At 47.8% G+C, this 22,063-nt stretch overlaps 1 protein-coding gene across 1 annotated transcript; it reads right to left on the reverse strand.

Annotated features, from left to right (window-relative positions):
- Positions 1 to 3,790: 3,790 nt before the first annotated feature.
- Positions 3,791 to 22,046, reverse strand: GRHL3 (grainyhead like transcription factor 3). Its single transcript, XM_026062590.1, has 15 exons — positions 21,966 to 22,046; positions 21,247 to 21,308; positions 18,958 to 19,294; positions 18,581 to 18,660; positions 17,172 to 17,325; positions 16,291 to 16,402; positions 15,498 to 15,592; positions 13,555 to 13,713; positions 12,861 to 12,939; positions 12,298 to 12,431; positions 11,349 to 11,383; positions 10,536 to 10,624; positions 10,306 to 10,391; positions 9,043 to 9,107; positions 3,791 to 3,905 (listed from the first exon to the last, which is right to left on the reverse strand). Exons 1-15 carry the CDS (start codon positions 22,029 to 22,031, stop codon positions 3,791 to 3,793), a joined length of 1,668 nt encoding a protein of 555 aa, XP_025918375.1. The 5' UTR covers positions 22,032 to 22,046.
- Positions 22,047 to 22,063: the final 17 nt, after the last annotated feature.

Genomic DNA, 22,063 nt, shown 5'->3' on the forward strand with positions numbered 1-22,063 from the left:
GTTCAGTCAAAGGTGAATCGCCTTCATCACTCGTATCTTAATCTTCAAAAGGAGCTGGTGGGCTCCGGGCAAAGAGTCAAGAATGCGTTCACATATTTGGGAGCTCTGCTTTACGCAACCTCTACAGCAACTCGCCTTTGCTGGAAGGGATGAGCGATACTGAGCCAGTCAGCAAAACACCCACCTCGGCAGAGGTGGCAGGGGGTGGTGACTGTGTCTGCTTTTACGCTGGTGTGAATCAACTGGTGTTTCCCTGCATACAGGGAAGTTACCGCGATCTAAAATCTGACAAAGTCAGGCTTACCCAGAACTTGCATGGAAGAAGTACTTGGTTCTCTGCCTCCACCCCACAAACAGAAAGGAAAGTAATTTGCACGGTGTAGACAAGTACAGCTCCAGCCAGGGCAGTTCCCACCCTGCAACTTAGGACAGGTTCACGGCCAGTGTAAAATGGGCCATTGTAAAATTCAGCAAGATTCGTTCCTGTTGTCCTTTGGTTGCAAATGACCTGAAGTTTCCAGCGACATGACTCTTGCTGGTGTAAAATTGGGAATAACACTACTACATGGAATTACACTGGTGTAACTGAGAAAAGAGTCAGGTGAATAGCACTAACTGTGTTTACACAGCCCCCAAACAAGACTTTTAGAGCAACTAACTAAGGGATAGGTGATTACCAAGAGTCCATAATATTGCATGCACAAAATAAAACAACAAAGTTGTTCACAGCCCTCCCAAATCTGTGCTGCACCCCAGAGGCCAATCCCAGAGCAAGCCAGGCAGCAAGCTGCCATCTCTCTGAGCCCCACTGCTCTCAGGGGTATCCCCAAGAGCCCCAGCCTCCGCTGGGGCAATGGCACCTCCTTTGGAGAGAGCATCAGCATTAGCAGGAAGCTTCAAGAGCTTGCCCTGATATCCTTTGAGGCAAAAACCTAGAGCAAGCTGGCGGGGTGCCCCCATATCTATCCATTTGCTGTTTGCACCAGTTCCTTGCGTTCCAGGCCTCTCCGCCCCGTGCAAGGTGCTGCCCATTCTCAGGGGAAGGTCCCCAGCTTGGACAAGCAGGCAGGAAACGAGGAAATGGCACGCAAGGCCTCCATTGCCTGTTTGTAGACTGGACCTCTCCCAGTTTCCTTCTTTCACACAGGGACTTTCTGCCCAAGCCTTCAGCAGGCAGGTGAAGGAACTGCTAAGGCAGAAGTTGAAAGCAACTGGGTCAGGGTTGCCCACCTACATCAGGACAATTAACTGCTATCCCTGGTTTCTCTGCTGTAGCCTCCCTCTATCCTGGGGAAGCAGTAGCACGTTAGCCTTCTCCTGATCTACCTACCTCCTCATCTCTAAGGAAACCAGGTGTCCTCTCTCCCACAGGCAGCAGGAAACCTCTGCTCTTACCTTAGAGCTGGCACTTGTCTCAGCGGTCAGGCAGGGTCAGCTCTCCCTCCCCAGGATGCGGCCCTGCGGAGGCAGCATGGACAGGGTGCTCAGAGCATGAGGTCTTGCTGCAGATGTCTCCATTAGAGGAGCAGGGCCTCTCTGCCCACCTGGCACACGATGGGGTCAGGCAGACTGTGGAGGCACCTGCAGGTTTCAGAGCCATCAGCCCAGCCATCAATTCCAAAAGTACATGAGTTTCGGGGTGATTCTTGGCATGCGTTTTTTTTAACTGGAGCTGAAGTTCTGCTGTAATGAAACTGTGAGCACAGCCTTGTAGAACTAACACTCTGAATCAGAGAAATTCCGCTGAAGAAGGAGTTTGCGATATGAAGACAAGAGGCCAGGCAGAGCACTGGGAGAGATCTTCAAAGGCTGATAAGCCTCCAGATTTATCTGAGCTTCATCTTAGAGGCCCTTCTCATCACAATAACAACACTTAAGTAATCCACAATTCACCAGCCTGATCTATTTCAAAACTTCAACCCCCCCAATCCAGTGGGAGTAGAGCTCATCTCCATTTACTGGTTACAGTAAACACAGACAGGAAAAGCACAGGGTGAAGCATAAGAAGCAGGAGGAAAGTCCTCAGTTCGCAGCAGTCAGAAGATGAATGAGAAAATACAGGACTCCCCTTGGTGTTTTTTTACCTAATGGGAAGCAGCTGCAGACAACTTTGAGCACATGGGGGACACATGGGTGAAGGACTGGCAGTTGAGAGGCAGCAGGTGTGAGGAGTTCAGGAAGTGAGAAGAACATAGGGAGGAAAGAGGGGAAGGTAACTGTTATCCCTGACAGAGGATCAACGTCCTCCCTCACACTCCTTGTTCTGGGAGCAGTGGAACTCGTGAAACCCAGTTCCCTTTGATTTTGTGTCTTATGTTCACTCCTTCCATGTAATACCAGAGCGTGGCTGCGTGTCTCCAGTTCGCAGTGCTTGTGATTCCCGAGCCCCCTCGGCAGCGTCCAGCTCTCCCTCTTGTGCCTCAGCCTGTTTGTCTAGGCAGGGGGTGGCAGCTGGTGCAGCACATGTACGTGACAAGGTACCTAACTGGCCATCAGGTAACACCACCTCTCCCAAAAATAAAGGCTGAGCTGGTCCTCCAATTAGCAGAAGTAAAACAGGAAATTTCTTTTTGATGTGCTTAAAACTTCACCAACCCTGTGGAACGTAAAACCTCCGAGCAGTTATCCTCCGTCAAAGGGATGCGCCTAGAACTGCTCAGTAACCTGCACCCACCACGGCACGTCTGCAGCAGCCCGCAGCGCACAACAGCCGGAGGGAGAGCCCAGCTGGCAGGAGGGGAGGAGTAGGAGGGGAGACAAGGTGCTGCTCTGTGTGCACATGATGAAAGCGGTAACTGCAGCCATCAGCAGGTAGGTAGCATCAGCCACCTATCACCCTTCATGGAGGGGTAGTTTAGACTGACAAATGTCTCATGCTGTTAAACAGCATGTGCGTCAAAAACAACCGTGAGTCCTCGGTGTGCTGCTGAGGTCGCCTCCCTGCCCGGCCCTTCCCGAGACCTTACCACCGCAAACCTCCAGAGCTGGGTGAACACCGTTCGCTTTCCATCTTTGAACCTTTATTGCTACGGAATATCCAAAACAACAAAACCAACAACACAGTTACAAAAGGAGTTCACGGAGAAATGTGAAGCAGCCTGTGTTTGAAATGCTCTGTGTCACCGTACTGAGTCAAATATAAAACAATGCACATTTATACATATATAAAATATAAAAGGAACAATACATCAGAAATGTATAAACAAGGGTTATGGAGGCCTTCATGGTATTTACAATCAGAGATATGGCAGGGTGGGGGGCATGGGAGCAGGCAGTGTCCGTTCAACAGTGAGTTTTAAATGTATCTGTGAAAATCTCTGTGGATAGAGAGACGCTCGGAGCTGGGCTCAGCCCCACTGGAAATGGTTTGAAGGTTCTGCATGACTGATGGTTTGGGAGAGAGCCAAGGCCTACGGTTGGATCAGTCACGGGCCAAGGCAAACAGCGAGCAAAGGCAGTCCCCTGCCTCTGCCCAGGCTCCGTCTGACAGCCATGTTAGTGTAGCTGCGTTCCCAGCTGTGAAACAGAAGGTCAGGCCCATTGCCAGAGGGGAATAAAATAAAATAAAATAAAATAAAAAATAATAATAATAAACTTAACAGAGAGAAGTTCACGTTCACATCGCTAACAGATCTTCCAAGTAGTCTCCGGCCCGGCACCGCGTGGCCGAGTCCCTCCCCAGAGGCAGTGTATTCAAGTAAAGGCAGCAAGTTGAGGCACTAGACTGAGTTCTGTTGGATCAAACTTGCCGGCTTTGAGAGAAGTCCCAGTAAGTGCTGCCTGTGGCTCTTTATAGCTCCTTGAGGATGACCTGGATCTTGTCCTCTGCTTCCACCATGTCTAGGAGAAAGGCCATGTGGTTGCTGTAGTGCTGGATGATGTTGTTGTCCATGTTCACCAGGATCCTACAAGGAGGGGGAGAAAGGCTGGGTCAGACACGGCACGGCTAAAGGCTGGCGAAGCAAGGACTGGGCTCCGGCTGCGTTTTGAGCTGGGCTTAACCAGGCCTCAGGACCCCGGGCTGCAAACCAGGAATAACGTCACTGGCAAAGCCTCGTGGCATGGGGTGGTGGCACGATCGTGCGGCCTCTTGTCTGAAATGCTTCTACACAAACTTCCCATTTAAAATGGCCACTACCGCTGCGCTGCGGATCAGCGCCGCGTCACGCAGACGCACACCTCGTCCCCCCAGCTGGGTGGGTTGGTCGTTAGATCCAGCGGCCGCTGCCGGGCTGCCCAGGAGTCACAGCCGCGGGCAGGCACAGGAGGACGCTGCAGCGCCCACCTTACCCAACCGCTGGGGCTCGGGGTATTAAAGCCACGATGCAACGCAAAGGAACATCCTGCCATGCTTTTTGCAATTCTACCCTCCAACGTGCCTAGGCCCAGTGTTTGCTACCCAGGCAAATTAATCTGGATTACGGCATGAATTTAGAGCGGAATTGCTCACTCCGAGCTTCTCGCCTGGGTGCTTTTAGGGATGCATAATTCTGAACAAGCTGAGACGGCTTTGGGAGTAGATGTATGGTTTGGAASAGGACACCCTTCTCCTATTCCAGAACCACCTCCCATGCAGACATGCCCTCGGCGTTGCCCGGGAGCCCTCTCCAGGAGGAACACACACCGGCTCCACGTGCAGAGCCAGCTGGGGCAGCCGATGGCAAGTTCCTCGCTGTGCTGCTCCAGGGCCCACCTCCAAGCTGGCTGCAGATCGCTGCAGCTTCCCTGACCTAGAATCAGTTATGTGAAGCCACGGGGAGAAGGAAACATTTCAGAAGCTGATTTACACCTGAGGCTGTGGTTCTCTGCCAGGCAAGAGCCCCTCATTATTGTAATGGAAGTAACGGGGCACTTTTCCACCCCCCCCACTGTGTTTCCATAAATCAGATGTGAAATTTGTAACTGTTTGGAGGAAACAAAGAGAACAAATTATCTGTCTTTGCAGAAAGCACATCCCCTCCAGGTTCCTGCTGGGGTCATTAATGGGGCAATAGCATTAATTATGCAATGCTCCAGAAGCCAAGATTAAAAACGAGAAAAACAAAAGGCTGAGCAGTTCCACAGGCACAGGCAGGGGGCCCTGGTGTCCCTCCGGGCAATGCCCCGGAGGTGGGCGCAGCCACGCCGCCTTATAGCGACTGGCTCCTGCCCATTCAGTCAAAGCGCGTGCGGGGAGGCTCCCAGGGCCCCAGGCCAGCGCGCCTGCCTCGGACGAGTGGGAGCTCTGCCATCGGGGCCAGCCTGGTTTGGGCATGAGTCAGGCGCTCGGGCTCAGTGCCGGGCTCTTCTGCAGGCCCTTCCACGGAGCTCCAAACGCCTTGCAGACACCCTGTTAATTCTGTCGTGGCACGCTCAGGGATGAGTGTCTCATCCAGCACAGCAGGGCTTGAGACATGGGGTCTGGCACTGCCCACCGGTCTTCCCTGACGAGTTGTAAACTGAACCGCAACAGACAGCGGTGGAGCTGGGGCTGCTTGGAGGCAAGGGAAAAACATTCACTCCACGCACACGCTCGGCCACCGCATCCCGCCAGCTGTGGCGGAGCCGTTCTCCCCTGATGGCTCCTAGCAGCTCAGCCCTGATGCAGAGAGGTGCAGTCGCCTCCCTGCTGCCTGGGGTGGCCCTGGACAGGTGAGGGCTCTGGCCGTGCCCCACGGGGCTGCATTGCACAACCCTTAACCCAGGCGACCTGGGCTGAGAGCTGGGACTTCTCTGTCAATTCGCACATCTCAGCCACCTACAGCTGGGAGGTGACATACCTCCTCACCCTTTGCAGTCTGAAAATGGTGCCCATGAGCAGAGGCAAGAAAGCAGCCAGCTGAGGTAAAAATACAGGAGGAAGCATTGCATGTTACTCCCACTGCATCTGATACTGCCCAGCTGAGCCCTAAGTTCCTGTGCCCAGTGAAGAGGTCCTGCTCCCCGATTCCCCGCAGGAGCCTGTCTTTTCCCTTGATCCTAGGGAGTCCGGCCTCTCCAGATGCTCAGACTGGTGCCCGCAGTGAGACAGCGTGGATACCCAAGGGTGGGTATCACTAAAAGCCTTGCAACAGAGCGTTTCAATTATCTCTATCTTAGTGCAGGAAGCCAGAGAAGTCATCTGTGCCTCTTGCTACCATGTTTCCAACTGATTTCTCAACCACAGAAGATTCAAGGGAGTGTTGATTAGGAATCTAAGCCCTGTATTGTTTTTCCAGACCAAACCTCACCAAGATATGAAATTACTTATTATTGCTCTTGAGTCACCCTGAGACTAAGTTCATCTGAATGAGGACATCACACTAACAAAGACCATGGCTCACGGTAGGTCCTCACCTGCTGTAAAACAAGATAGTGCCACTGAGCTTCACTAGTTTACACCAGATGAAGATCTGGCCCTCAAGCTGTAATTACCAAGAGAGGACTGCGTAGGGTGAAGCAATAGGATAAAATTATTCAAAGGAAAATTAAATCTGAGAGAGCAGGGAACAGTATTTGACCCTGCGATCTAGTAGACTGGAGAAAAACTTGCATCTCCCCCACACTTCAGCAATAACCCATGGCATCAAGTCCAGCTTTCATTATAATCTAGTTGTCAAAATATTTTATTTGATCTAATTTCCAGGTATTGCCTTTCCTATTCACGAGATATCTCTTCGCTCCTCCATTTTGGAGAAGAGATATAAAGGACACCTGCCTGTTCTCCCTCCCAATCATTATACAACATTCACTACTTATCAGATCAAGTAATGACCAAAACCAAAGCAAAACAAAGTATAGGTGGCCTCTCCCCTGAAGCAGTGCCATTTCCTCATCCACCTGCAAATTCATCTGTGCTTGGATCTGTCTTGCTGTGCAGATGCTCACTGTCAGGTTGTTCAGAAAACTCCAGCCCAAGAGAGAGATACTTGAGAGTAGTTATCACCTGATGACAGTCTGATGACCTGTGATGGCCACATCACAAGCCACCACCACAGCTAACACGTCTGAGCTTTGGCTCAGTCCTGAAGTTGGAGACTGTAATAATAAACTGAACACCCCTATCCTTCACGTTTCTTCTTCAAGACCAGACATGAGGCACAGTCTGAATGGAGGTGTAGGGGACAACCCTTCCTTGGGGCTGCCAGTGCTGCTCTTTGTCTTTGGGGAGAAAATTTCCATTTCCAGGCTATTGGATGTGCATCATCTGACAGCACTGAGGGCCCTGAGTTCAGGAACATGGGTAAGAGCCTCCTGACAAGTTCAGATACATCGCTATGGCCATCCATGGGTGTAAAATTAGGTCTGTATTTAAGTACCCTCCTGAGCTAGACAGGTTGCTCAATTGTGGATTTACAGGTGAAGGGGCTGTAGCAGCTTTCCGCTTCAGTGACACCACATCGCAGCACAGAGGAGAAACCACCCTCTCTCCCCTTCCCACCTTGCAGCTGCCTCCAGGCCACATTTTAGCTCCACTCCCATTGAAACAACAGGCTAAGTCCCATGGGGATCAAGTTAGGGCAACACCAAATAAATCGGAAGATCCCATCCGAGGAGCTTTAGGATTTTCTCATGGCATTGTCAGCAGAAAGCGAAGGCAGCAAGCACAGCTTCAGACTAAGCCTCAGCTTCCCAAGACATCTGTCATGGCCTCCTTTGTCTCATTATAGAGAGGACCTGCCTGGGGGGCCGCGTTAGTGAGAACAGCAGAGCTGCGTAACGCGGGACCTGTCATCAGCCTTGCTTTTCTGTCTGTCTCTCTCCATGCGCAAACTCTGGACCAGGGCCAGCAACAACAATGAGTTCATCTCCCAGGCAGTCACTGGTGCTTGCAAAGCCTGATGGTATCTTGCTCACTCTGCAAGGAGGACTCCCGATTTAGCTCTATGAAAATAAGCTTGGGAGTTTATGAGTCTTTCCCTTTGCATCAGCTGAAGGGAGAGCTTGCTGCGGGAGACAGGGTCGACCCAGAGGGAGTTTTTTAGTCTGCAAACCATTTCTGTAAGTAGTAGCTACTGGCTCCACATCAAGGCCACTGCCCTCCACTGAAGGCTCAGTGGCTGGTCCTTGGCTTGGGCAAACTAGCACCGTTCCCTCTCAGCCATGGGGGAGATCCACAGGGATCATTCACTAACAAACACCACGTTGAAATCACTTGAGGAAACCATTTTACTGGAAACCTCACCCAACACCCCCTGCAGAGCTCTGCCTATCTCAACCAGCACCTAACAGGCTTCTCAGATGGGACCTGCATGTCTGTGCTGGGGCTGCACAAGAGCCACTTGTGCCCAGGGCTGCCCAAAGAGCGCAGGCAGCTGTGATCACCCTGGGTTTGTGATCTGCAGCCTCGGGGTATGCACAGCCCCTTGCTGCACGTGAAACTGCGTGGAGCCTTCACACCGACAGGCCGTGTCTCTTCCTGCAAGGGTAACACTGCACGGGGCAAGAGCTGCATTATTTTCATGTATTTTGTGTGTTAAATGAGTGTTTCACCAGACAAGCTACAACCAAGTGAACCCTGTAGTTTGACTCAGTTTCTGATTCAGTTTCAGATCCATCATCTCCTGAAGTCAGTAAGAAGGGGTCTGGGGATGGGATGGCAAAGCTGGGAACAGAGGCTCCCCTTCAGATACCCCCTCTTCTGTGCTGGGGCTGCCCATGCTCTTATTTAGCCAGTAAGGTCTCTTCCTGAGCCAGAGCAAAGCCCAGGAACACTTAGGCAATTGGTTTTAAGAAGCAAACATTTATACCTCTCTGATGGCAATAAGATAAGTTCTCTATAACCTCAGGCTTTCAGACTGAGACACAAGGGATCACCCATTAAACTACCCAAACAATTCCTCCTTCATCCCACTTCCTTGCCTTGGGAGACTTTACACTCCAAATAAATATAATACAAACAAGCATTATCCCAAATCTTTAAAGCCCAGAGAGATCCGAGTTTTATATGCTCCAAATGGTACAGACCTCACATGGTTTTGCTTTTTATTATCTTGTTAAAATGCTATTTCAGCCCATGGCAGGGTACCAAAGAGAATGGGGTTTTAGAAGCACAGCATAGAAGCAGATGAGAGATTAGCTTACCCTCTTTTGCATTTTTTGTAGACTTTATAAATGCTTTCTTCAGGCAGCCCATATTTTTCTGAAATCTGCAAGAGAAAACATGGCAGTTTTTTGTACTTGAAGTAAAACTCCTACCAAAAAACCTCAAAGATAACATTGAGCCAAGGGTATTCAGCAGCTAAGGATTCCCCCCTCCTTTTTACTAAAGGAAAAAGAGCCAAAGCAGTGCTCTGAACAGGCCAATTTGAACACGTCTAGGTCTTGCAGTAGGCAGACAGGGTAGGCTTCAACTTGGCCTTGCTTCTCTTTCTGACTGCCAGACCAGGAAACCTTCAGGAATTATCTTTATTTTCCTTCTCTCATTCCCCAGCCTATTTGGGTCTTGATACTTCAACCTGTTGGACACGGACAGCGCTGAGCTTTTCATTCAATGATGCATCCAAAGGTGAGATAAAATCCTACGGAAAGAGTTTGACTGTGCCTGCTGTGCATGCATCTGACCACAGCTTTTACTTCGGTTTTAGGCGATCCGCAAAGCCTTCCTGCAGAAGTCTCCTAGGCAAGTACAGTTATGAGCTTAGGAAGTTTGGATGGCAGGGGAGTTTTGTATTTTCTTCCCAGCATTTTCTGTAGAGGTTTTTGTCTCTCTGCGGTGAGGGACAGGGGAGGAAGAAGGTGGCAAAGAATCCTATGTGCTGACATTTTTCAAGCTCTGTTTTTAAAAGTTTATAAAACCAACAAAACCCAAAGTGCAGCCATAAAGCCACCCCAAATCTGGGAGGTTTATTGTTTGTTTCCTTCCCAGCAATCCCCAAAGAGAGGTGGGTTATCAGGGATGCTGCTGATAATCATCACAGAAATATGTCTGTGCGCTCCTCAAACACAACGGCAGGGAATTCCAGCACGAGGCCAGAACCACCTTGGCTTCAGATTGCACTGATACAGCCTGAGAACAGAGAAGGGTGTTTTACAATGGAAAATATGATTGTGTTGTGACAAGAGGAGACCCCAGGGGCTTTTATACTGCGATCTGAGCAAAACATCTTGTCACAAGGTGTGCTCTCCCCTTCTGCAGCGCTAACAACACAGAGCCCAAGCCAGGGGCTCTGGGGAGAATTCACCTGCTACCCACAATATTCCATTTTCATTCTYGAAAGAGAGCTGACGTGAGATGTAAGCAGTCCACAGCCCTCTCCYTGAAAGTCCAGTTTCCTATATGCCAACTACCGATGCCCTCATTATCGGCAGCTAGTTCCTGCGCCACAGTTTTTGGAAAATACTTACAGCGGTTCTGAGGCCCTGGAGGTCTGGTGTCTTCAACATGAGAGCATCAAATACTTCCTCTGATTCCCTCCGCACGTACAACAAGACTGAAAGAGAGAAAGCACAGCTCTGAATCAGGGCTCTTTGCACCATGTTGTCAGAATGGTTTGGTCTCATTTATCTCAAGATCCAAGATTTCTTGGGTTAAATGAAACACCACATTCAAGAAGAGTTCCCGCCCCAGGGGTTACCTCTTTGGGGATCTTCTTCTTTGGTTTGCTTTGGAGGTATTGGGTCAAACTCATCTGTGAATGAGGCACCACTCCGTTTTAAGGGCAACCTAAGCAAAAGCAATATGATACTCCTATGAGAACAGAACAATAGTAGCAAATAAAATAATTCCAGCAATTGAACTTTTGATTGAACAACTAATTATTCCAACAAGTGTCCAGCAATTAATTATAGGTTCTGTAATTATGGAGAGCAGAGTATCTACCAGAGTTACAACTCGGCCATGTCACCTTCCTGCCTAACACTTCCAGGGACTTCAGTGAATGCAAGCTGCGATTTTGGTATCGCATCTCAAACCAAACCCTTATGCATCCTCATGTTGTTGGAAGTTTTGCCATTGATTTCACTAGAAAGGGGATCAGGCCCACCTGTATYCCCCCCACTGCAGTGATATTACAAGTGTGATTACCACTTTATTCTATTTTCTTTTACAGCTGTATCTGCCTCTGGTTACTTGAGCCCTTCAGTAACCATTCTGTGATCCCCTTTTTTCCTTTTAAACTTTGTCTCAGTGAGAACAGCAGGACAGTCATGGACCAGACTCATGTTGGAGCAGCTCACTGATAAGAAATGTATCTGTGTTTTTGAATCCCCTGAGCCCATTCTAGGCCTAGGTTTAACACATATTTTGACACTGAAGGGCTCCAGGGAGATACTGTGCTGTGTTATTTTGCATCTATAGATGCACTGCCTGCTGGGTATCAAACAGCCATGACGTGCCCAAAGAGATCGAGCAGCTGATGGAAGGGAAATACAAACTGCTGCACCCTTACCTGTTTGCAGTGTTGGGAACAGCGGGAGGGAGCACCTTGAAACAGAAAGGAAACATTGATCTTTTAGTTTGCACATTATCACTGTGTGACAATGAAGCTGGTGGGGGGCAACATGGGCTACTCCCGGGCTTGCAAATTCAGTCAGTCCATCATTTTATATGATTCCCCTCCTCCCAGTCCATTATTTTTGCTAGACAACAAAATTAAACCCAAACATCTATACAAGTTTCTTGGATTAAATGAAAACTGATATAGAGACCCTGTCTAGACTCTCCACCTCCATCTAGCAGAGTTCTGAACATGCACCTAGCTAGACCCCAGCACAGGTCAAATCACATAACCTGCTTGCGATAAGAACGAACAGTTTCTCTGTGAGTTCTCTGGTTGCAAACTAGATTATTTTATTCCCTGTTTTTGCTGCTGATACCTCAGTTCAGCAGCCACTGCAATAGGATGCTACAACATTGTCACAGACATTTTTTTTCCACCCCTTTTAACAAGCTGAAACAGTTTTTTCTTGAGGAAATACTGATGAGCTCTGAAGGAGGCTGAGTCTAGGTTTTCTTTTCTTCAGAAAAGAGAGGAGGAGAAGCGAGGGATGTCCCACACACAGAGGGACTGATATGGTTGCATTTTTCTGTAGTTCACTTTCTGCCAAATTTTTTTGCTACCACTCCAGTCCTCTGTGGAAGCTGCAGATGATACTCGTAAACCACAGAAATATCTGTCTGGAAGGAACCTGGAAAGGTTATCTTGCCCATCACTGTTGAAAGATTATCTAGGCTTCTCTTAACAGTTATGTCTTCAAATTTGCCACATTTCCACAAAAGAGCTGTAGTTTGGTTTTGTTTTTTGCACAACACAAGTCATGTCTGGGGGACTGATCAGTTTGGAAATGATGGCGATGACAGGCTGATGAGAGCAACAGGCTGGTCGGGGAGGGACTTACCGTGCCACATCTCTGCAGGTTTGAAAAATGGACATTGGGGATAAACAGGACTGGCTGAGTTTCGAGGTCAGTCTCTGGCCTCAGGAACGTGATTTCATTTCCTCTGAAGCCGGACAGCAAACAGCCTTTCAGACCTACGGATGGAAAATCCAGTTCAACACAGTTCAGATGGCATCTGTTGTTCCACACTTCTCTGATCCAGAGCTTTGAGAGGCRACTATATACAAGGAGGGGAAAGGGGCCTGCCCAAAGTCTCCCAACGGGAATGCTAGAAAAGAGACAGGACCCAACAGACCCAGATATTCAGGGCTTGCCAAATGCTCTCTCCACTAGGGAAGGTTCTCTGCCAAGACTCCAGGATTCAGGAAGGTTCGTTAGTATTAATAAAGTGCTCTGAGAGTCTCAGCAGGAGGCCAGGCAAGGACCTGAGTGACATGCTATTTCTGAATRAGGCTAATTTCATCAGGCATAACAATACTCGGGGCCTGATCYTGTGGAAGTTAACGGACAGGCTTACATGGATCTCAGCAGGTTTTGGATCAGTGACACACACTAGCACTGACCATTGTTATTGGAGTCYAGGCATTTTCCTTTCCTTCTGAACTGTTTCCGTTCATCATCCCGCATTTTCCTCTCTGCTCCCTGTGGGGAAGATAAGAAAAAATTAAGACACTGATAGTTCTACTGCAGCACTAGAAAGAGAAGGTTTACTGGCCTTCCCTGGGAAGTAGGCACATGAAGGSTAAAGGCAGCCTTTATTAAAAGAAAGTTAATCTCAGAGACCCCCTACAAGCCATCCAGAAAAAGGAGATAAATTTGAACTGATATTTATAAAGTAAAAAAAAAAAAAAAAGCAAAACATGCTTTCTAAAAATCAAAAATGCAGACAAAAATAGCCATGAGAAATTTCCCACAGTAAGATATCTGAGTCTGGGGAAGAACCTCTGAGGACATTCTCATCTCCTGTGTTATTTAAAAACTTGTCAGAATTAGAGAATTTATTACGAGGCACAATCCCCTGTAGGTCTGATAAGGAGAAAACATTCTAAGGACTCCATGCTATAAAGGGCTCAGCAATGCAAGCACATCCCAGCTGTCCTGTCTCATTTGACTGAGGGGTCTGAACCACCTCTCTTCTTCAGGCCCGTTCTCTAGTCTGTTCTACAGTCTCACAGCCCTTCAGTCTATCCTCTTGGAGTTGCTGGCCACCAGTTTAAAATTCCTCTTGGACAGCCTGGTGGAAGAGAAATGTTCTACCTTATCGCAGAATATCTTGATCTGGCAGACAGCACGATGCACCAGCTGGCTGGTTCCATTGCCGTAGTCGTACGTGTCTATCTGGAGGTTCAGTGGGACACCTTTCACTCCTTTCTGGGAGGAGAAGTCAGTGCTCAGGCAATTCACCCCAATAAATACCTGCAAATAAGAAGAGAGATTGATACAGCTTTCGGGGGCTGTGAACATTAGCCTCAAACAGCAGTGAGAACAGGGAGTCGGAACAAAAGCAGCTTCTGAGACATCCTTCCAACCTCCCCAGCCTCRGCTGAGCACGCAGGCTGTTTGCTTCCCGCCTGAGCCCAGCAACAGGTACCTTCCTAGCCACACTTCCTTCCTCACTCACTGCAGCTCTGCAGGAGAAACAGCTTTGCATGGACAATTCGTTCTTTATCATACTGCAGTCTGTTATGTCCCTGATAGTCTCCTACTCGCTGTTAACTCATGGGCTATCCACTCCCATTAGCTTAGGCAAGCTTTGGACAAGATGCAAAGTCTGCCTGGAGATGTTCTTGCTGATGTTTCCGATCTTTCATTTGAACAAAAGACTCTCACAGCAATGGCCTGAAGGAACGGAGGAGGGCTAGGTTACAGCTTCAGGAATTACAGATCGTTGCTGTTAGTTAAATAAATATTCATCCTGCACTGGCCTCCTTTATCACTAGGATGGAGCTATCTCCAGTGGGAACTTCTGAAAAAGAGCTGAGCACAGACATAATTTGTATTATATCTCCAAACTACAAACTCATTTGCGTGACCGTGAAATTTCCCCTGGACTCTTTGGGGACAGATTCACAGCTGGTGAATCTCACGCAGCTCCCTGAGTGGGGCTTCGGCTCAGGATTTCAGCCCTGAAATCTAATGTCAGATCTAGTCAGTACCTATATATAGAAAAGAAACCACTTAACTGTGGTGTGAAGTTTAATTGCAAGAAGAGAAGTAACAGGTGCTACAGACGACCCAAATACCTGACCCCTCCTGTCRCGGCTCCCAGCCCTGGCAGCTCTCTGAAGTCTCACCTTTACCAGCCCCAGGCCAGTGCATGTACAGAGTTTCGCTAAGAGTTAAATCCAGTTTTGCTGAGGTGCCCCTGAGGGCTTGCCACATACCTGACATATTTCCATTTCTGACAACTTTGCCTTGAGGACATTTGTTAACCTCTTGGGTTGTAAAAGACCAAGGTCGCCTTTGGGCTAAAAGAAGGGCTTATTGAGATCCCAAAGCAAACCAGAGTTTTCCCAAGCTACCAGTTTCAGAGAGACAGGATTTTTTGCTTTTTTTTTCCTCTTGATTCCTTCATCTTTTCTTATATGCTCCTTTCAATCCATACTAGATGACAAAGTGCTAACAAGAGACTCTGAGGAGATGCAGAAGAAACAGCAGAACTCTTCCTTCTCTATGCAGGAAAGATGTTGACATAAGTTTTTGTAGATTTTAAGGTCAAAAGGGATCTTGTGACCTGTCTGGCTCCCTTCCATATCACACAAGCTTGAAAAGGGTGGTCAGTCATTTCTGCATCAAAATGCCGCCTTTCAAAGGAGAGTCTTTGTTCCCTAAGCTGTGGTTTATTTAAATAGGCTTCACCTACATGTCTGTAGAGTCCTGATCTAGGCTGACTGCTGCAAAAGGCTTTCTTCAGAGTTATCCATCAGCACTAGAAAAACATCTCTGAGCCAGTCTCAGGTGTAGTCAGAATATTTATTAGCTAATGGCAATGCTTAAACACACAGAGAAGCATGGTGTCCTTCCCTGCTGTCCTGGCAGACAAACACTACATGGGGCCACTGGAATGGCACAGTTTGGATTTGCTACTCTCTCTGTCTTTCAGCTGAGCGAAGGGGAACGTGTCTGAGTCACCGGAAAGGAGGCTACAGTTTTGCTGCGGAAAAAAAGCTTCCCATTTCCCTTCTGCAAGTAGGTTGTACCTTTGCTTCTTCGTGGACGTTCCACACGAAGGACAGCGCGTTGTAGGCTAACTCCTCAATGTTCTGCACTGTGTTGAAGTTTTCTTTACAATCAGCTGAAATGCAATGAAGACGCAGTTTATACTTTGGCTACAAAACCGATTACATTACCTAGGCTTTCCACTCCCCAAAAGCCTGCCACTCACYGACTCTAAGGCTGACATAATGTAATAGAGGCCATCCTCAATACCACTGGATAAATCTTTGTGTGCACATGTAAGGGACTGGCCAGAAATGACTCAAAGATCCTGGCTAGTGACTGCCATTTGAGTAGTTATTTTAGGCAAAGTCAATGTAGATTGCTTCTAAATTCGAACAACAGCGCGCCTCGCTCTGAGCGGTGAGGTGCACAGTGAGGGGCTCAGCATGATGCACTGTAAAACCTGTGTGCTGGCAGTGGAGAAGGACAAGCAGTACCAAAGCCTTTTCTAGCTCAGATTCCTACAGTCCAAGCAGCCACAGGTCACATCTGTAAGAGCCAAAATTGTTCAGCTCTTTCTGTCCCTCTTTTTTACACACTGATGCACCTTGAGATCCTAGAGCATGTCTCTACACCAGGTAATCACCACTTTAAACCCTCAAAAGCTCCTCAGACAGAAAGGATCTGAAGCTAGCAGATCAGCCTGCTCCTCCCTGCTTTCCCCCAGGCCAGATTCTGAAGCTGCAACTGTTACCAGGTACTGGAAATGCACTAAACTGGTGCTAAAAGCTGGCAACCCCACCCAGCTATCGCAATTAGAGCCCCACTCCATACCGACGTCAATGACTCTCTGCTTGGCTGTGGGCTGGCGGGAATGCCAGTGCTTCCAGAACTTGAGCTGCTCCGTGGGGATCTTTTCGTTGTCAAAAACAATCATCACAACACTCTGTAACACAGCCAGGATATCCCATATCAGTATATACAGCAGACTAATGCTTGGGGCACTCGGCACCCTTCGCACCCAAGGGCGGCTTAGTGTCATTGTTCACGTTTTATTGCTGGGGAAACTGAGGCAGAGAGGGGAAGGGACTTAACCATGGTCATGCAGACAGGCAGCCACAGAGGCAGGAGCAAAACTGAGATGGCCTGAATACCCACTACTTGCACAGCCCATGAATTCCCACTGATTCCCAGGCATGCAAGGATCCTGCACTGGTGGGGATGTTAGCAGAGTTTCAGCAGGCATTAGGCTGGGACAGCCTAAAAGGTCTTCTTCCAGACATTCACAGTTTCAGGAATCCTGTAACTCTTGAGATGACTGAAGTCTAGCCCTTAAACATATCTCAGGATTGGAGAACTAGGTCTCTTTCCTGGAACCTCCAGCTCAGTTAGTCTTGGGGCCTGGCTACATTTCCCAGGAACAAGACAGGGGCACCTTTCTCCAGCTCCAAACTCTTCCCACCAGGGCCCCCACCCAGCCATCAGCTAGGGAGGCCTTTTGTGCATCCCTGACCCGACTGAGAGGTTTCAAACTGCCAGACTAGACGAAGGCTGTTGCTGTGCATCAGAGGATTAGCCTGCTGTGAGTGAATCCATCCCATTCATTGCTTTAAGCCATCATGAGCCACAAAGCCATTACTCTGTTCCCAGGCCAGCACAATTGCTAGATGTCTGATTATAACATGTGTCAGCAAAATTGTCAGCTTGTCTCTTACCTTCACTTTATTTGAAGACAAGTGTAAACATTTGCTGTCTCCAGCTGTCCGCAGCGTAATGGGGTAGAACTGTCCTTTGTTGAGGTAGGCCATGGGAGAGTCCCCGGATTTTATGTGAATGGCTTTGGGAGACCCCAGAGTGTATTCAAAGTCACTTGTATGGAACAAAGAGAGAATGATGAATAAGTACACACTGCTGTTTCACTCCAAAAGCAAAACAAGAGAAATGCAAGTCTCCATCCTTACAGATTACAGATACTACACACCCAGGAATCTCTGCCCTACTCCCTATCGCACACCCTCCTACTGTTGTGATCAAGCTCCTTGCTGTGCAGAACATACTGATCCTCCCAACACCCTGGGGAACAGCAGTTCTCTGGTATCCTCATTTTACCCTTTGTTTGTGTTTATGGCTTGAAAATCCCCATACATTATTCTAACCAGTATTCTGTAGATGGCTACAGAAGCATTGCACAACACAGAGCCTGAACCAAAACAAATAAAAATAGGTACTTGTGATGAGACTTTTAAAACATCCTAAACTCAGGGTCCTGTCTCCAAATTCCATAAATGACTGATCTAGGGGGACTGAGTCCTAGTCTAGAAACAACAGGAGCTGCAGGACATCTGCTTGTTTATTTAGGTAGTTATAAATGGATTTAGAAGCCCAGCTTTTTGAACTCTCAGTCTGGCGGGCAGCAGCTTTAGTCTTTACTAAGACTAAAGAAAAGATTACAGAAAAGTAAGATTGTAGAGAAGATTTGTAGTCTTAGACAGAGGAAGGCATAACTGTTGACAAGTGAATTCAAGAGCTAATTTTCAAGAAGCTCTGCACTTGGGCATTCACCAGGACCTGTGAACACTCAAACCATGAGGATACAGCTCAAGCTCTTTTCTTGTGTGAGGAACCTGGGCAAGCCATCACCTGTACACAAGCCTTTACACAGACCCTTCAACTGCACTGGAGTTGAAGATCATCGTATTCCCATTTAGTCACCAAACCATCTCATTGTCCTGCTCTGCCTCTCCTGTGATGTCAGCTCTGAAGACATGCTTGGCAACTCCTCTTTTCTAGAGCCAGGAGAGCCAGAGAACTCCTGTGCATAAACAAACAGCAAACAGAAAGCCTCCTGCTAACAAATGTGAGCTGCTGTGTGAAAATCCCCACGTCCGACAGTTGACTCATGGAGTCAGGTGACTCAGGAGACAAATAAAAAGTGGGAGGTGTTTCAGGAATGAGAAGCAGTGGCAGCTTCTAAAATCAATGTTGACTGAGTAACAGGGCTAAATGCAAGGTAAGAACCTAAACCTTAGATTATGAGGAGGTTAGTCTTCACCCTGTTCAACTGTCATCTTCATTTTCTCTGTCCTCTGAACTGGAAACCCAGAGACTGTGGATTGGCAGTTACCTCTTAACGCCGTCAACAGCATAGCTCTCAGGGCAAGGTGGCTCTGGCGGGGGCTTGAGGATATCACTGAAGATCAGCGACTGCAGAAAATGAAAACAAAACAGTCAAAAGTGGAATCTTTCATTGCTTTGCCCATCCACCTTCTCCCAGTGATTAGCAACAGTGGCCTCTGATAAAACAGGGAACCTCACTTCAAAGCCTGATCCTACCTCCAAAATCAATGTAAAAACCCCATTAATTCAATCAAATTGCATCAAGCTTCTAATGCAAAAGCAAAGCTCCCATTGACCAGCATGAGCAAGCCCCAAACTAGAAACAGCTTCATGCACTATCCCCTAGGCCACACTGCTGTCGTGCAACCCACTAACAGTTCTGACCTCCTGGGGATCCTCTTTGAAAGTGCTGTCTGGCTGCCACCTCTGCTGTGGTGGGGCCACGGGGATGGTCTCGAAGAGGGAGTTCAGTGAGCCGTTGTCATATACATCCCCTGGGGGGACCATGTAGTTGTCTGGGGTAGCCTCCAGCTTGCTAGTGCCTGGTGGAAGCATGGCTGGCTTGTGAGAAGTAGGGACGCCTTCAAGACTTAAGCCATTCTTCTTCTGTGGCTCACAATATTCTTGGGTCATGGAAACATTTTCAGACAAGAGCTTCATGAGATGGGCTGAGCCATCGAAGGATGCGATCTCTGGGTCGTACTCCATTCCGTGGCAGTGCCTGGTGAAGAAATGGTCCCGTCTCAAACCAGGGCAGAGGGTGGACAACCCCAGCAAGTTGTCACAGCAAGGAGCAAGTGCCTTGATACACAGCTGGGAAGCAAACTGCACAGTCTAGCTTCCAGGTGACCTTGAATCAGCTGTGTACATCTCCTGCTTGATATGGGAGATATGACAGGCCTGTGGGTGCAGATCTCCACCCACGCACACACCTCTCAATGCAATTGGCAGGAGCCAGAGGAGCTCAGCAGATAAGGGATGATTACATGGAATCAGAGAATATGGTTTAAACATAGTCTGGGGCTGCAGATCCAGGGCCTAAGTCCTGCTTTTCTTTATTTAGGTTATTAAAAACTTGGAGCAACAGGGAAAGATAAAAAAAGATAACTGATGTGTGGTCTTTTCATCTTTGTCTTTTTAGGGGTCATTGACACATTGCTCTGAAAACTGTTTTTTTTTCTTTTTTTTAAGTGAAGCTGATTTTTGCACATATTTACACAACTCTAGGAGCTCAGGTTTGACAAAACTCTCAAGGATCATGAGATCAGTGAAAAACTGAGAGGGCTGCAATGTTGGAAGTGAAGTGCATGGCCCAAACTTCAGAGTAGGAGCAGGAGAGACTAAGCATAGGAGACATCAAGTGATAAAGACATGAACAAAAATGCATTCTTCTCACACAAGGCAACAATCTCCTTGTGCAGCATCCTACGGATGGGTCCCTTCTGCAGCAGTGACTCTGCGATCCTGGTGGCTCTGCAGCCCTAGCTTAGCTGGAAAGAGGTGGTTTATTGCTCCTGTTACCATGCTCAGAAAACAAACCAGCCCCCACATTAGCAATCCACACACCTCTTGGCAGCATGAGCTGCCCCCAAGGGGAATAAAGCTGAACCAGTAGCTCCCACCCACTCTGCTTCAAGAGCTTCACCTTAATGGATCTGCTGAAACCTCTGTGGTTCTCACATCAGCAGCAAGTTTACCAGTGCTCAGAGAACCATTGTATGTCCTCAGAACATAACTTGTCTCCTCCATTCTGGGCTCGGGAGGTGAAAAAATGAACACCTTCTCTAGATGGTCAGCAGGGAATGATTCCCTTCTGGACAGGTTCAAGATTTCAGAACTGCTTGTTTACTCCTAATCCATTTGTGGGACAGTTCTCAGCTGACCACTCTGACAACCCCACTGGAGGCAAAGGAGCRATGTTCATTTGGGACAGTTGGGGGTATGATATTGAGCTTCTCCAAGAATTCAGTTCTACTGCCTTTGTCAATAAAACACCTATCACCTCTAGAAATACTGTTCAGAATGCAGTGGCATTTCAGAGAGGAGAAAACAGCTTAGCTTGGCTTACTTATGAAGAAGGAATGAAGGAATGAAGGAATTCAAGAAGCTTATTCTGTGGAATAGTTAAAAACAGACAATCAAGAAAAGGCTGCCAAAGTACATAGCATCCAGAAAGGGGAACTGAACTCATAGTGGCAAATGAGCCATTAATTTCATAGTTAATTATCTGAAAACCTCAAAGGACAAATGGGAGTCACTGGAAGAGAATCCTGGGAGACTGGAAGCAGTTGGAACACAAATCCTCATCAGTCTAGTGAACAGAAGAAGACTTGGTCATCCCCTTCTCACTGCCAATGCTTAATCCCTTTCCTCTTTCCCAGCGTCACAAAGTGGAAAATAAAGACAAATCTTTCAGCTTCTGTAAATCAGTGCAACTCTTCCGAACACAGACAGACAGATCCTCAGTTGTGTAAATGGGTGTAGCTCAATTTATACCTGCTTGGGATCTGGCCTAAAGAATTTTAATATATGTCTGAGGGTTAATAACCTCCACTGTTGTTGGTAATAACATTGTGCTTTGATGTCTATTTTATGCAAGCTAAGAGACCCATCATGCATGCAAGCAACTGCAGGAGAATTAGACAGCTACAGAGAGCAAAAAATGAAGCTAACCTCTTTCCTAGTTCATTGCGTCCCATCATTCCAGATGGAAGAATCCTCTTTTCCTTTGGGACCTAGAACAAGACAGAACAAAGGGCTTGTTTTTTGTCATATTTTATCTATGGAAAACAGAGGCAAAATTAGCCTTGTCTGTGTGGCAAGTGAAGTCTCACAGATAAAATACTGGGTGAATAATAAACACCAGCTGAGGACATAAGAGACCTGGGCTCTCTTGCTGGCTCTGCCTTAGAATCCCAAAGTAGCCTTTGGCAAGCCACACCAACTTCTGGGAAAGATTTTCCAAAGCACCCAGATGAATGGGGAACATCAGTCCTATTGGTTTCCATTAGTGTTAAATCCTATCTGCGTTTCATGAAGCCCCTTCTGACAGCAGCACTGGAAAAATAGAGCTGTTTCGGTCTGCAAACTTTATGTCTCTGAAAACACTCCAGTTTGGGGTAAAAAGAATACCAGTCTGAGATTCAGGACATCTGGCTTCAGTTTTCCACCCTGTCCTGGTTTCCCTCTATGGTATGAGGCTCTTTTGTGCCTCAGTTTACCATCTGTGCATTAGGGATAATAGTGGCACTCTACGCCTGGAGGTGTTACGAGGATCAGTTCTTGAACAATGTTAAGTGCTCAGGAGCTGACTCAGTCAACACGTGTCGTAGCTCCATACTTCTCCTCCAGGACGAACTCCCCCAGCACACCCAGCCCCAACAGGAACCTACCATGTAGTAGTCGTAAAGGAGGCTCAGGGCAGCCACGCTGTCATCATCTCCGTTCACCCTCATCATAGCCTTGGTGGCTGCGGTTAGGGGGTTCTCTA

This window comes from Apteryx rowi, unplaced genomic scaffold (assembly GCF_003343035.1).
Source record: "Apteryx rowi isolate R43461 unplaced genomic scaffold, aptRow1 scaffold_190, whole genome shotgun sequence".
NCBI lineage: Eukaryota > Metazoa > Chordata > Aves > Apterygiformes > Apterygidae > Apteryx > Apteryx rowi.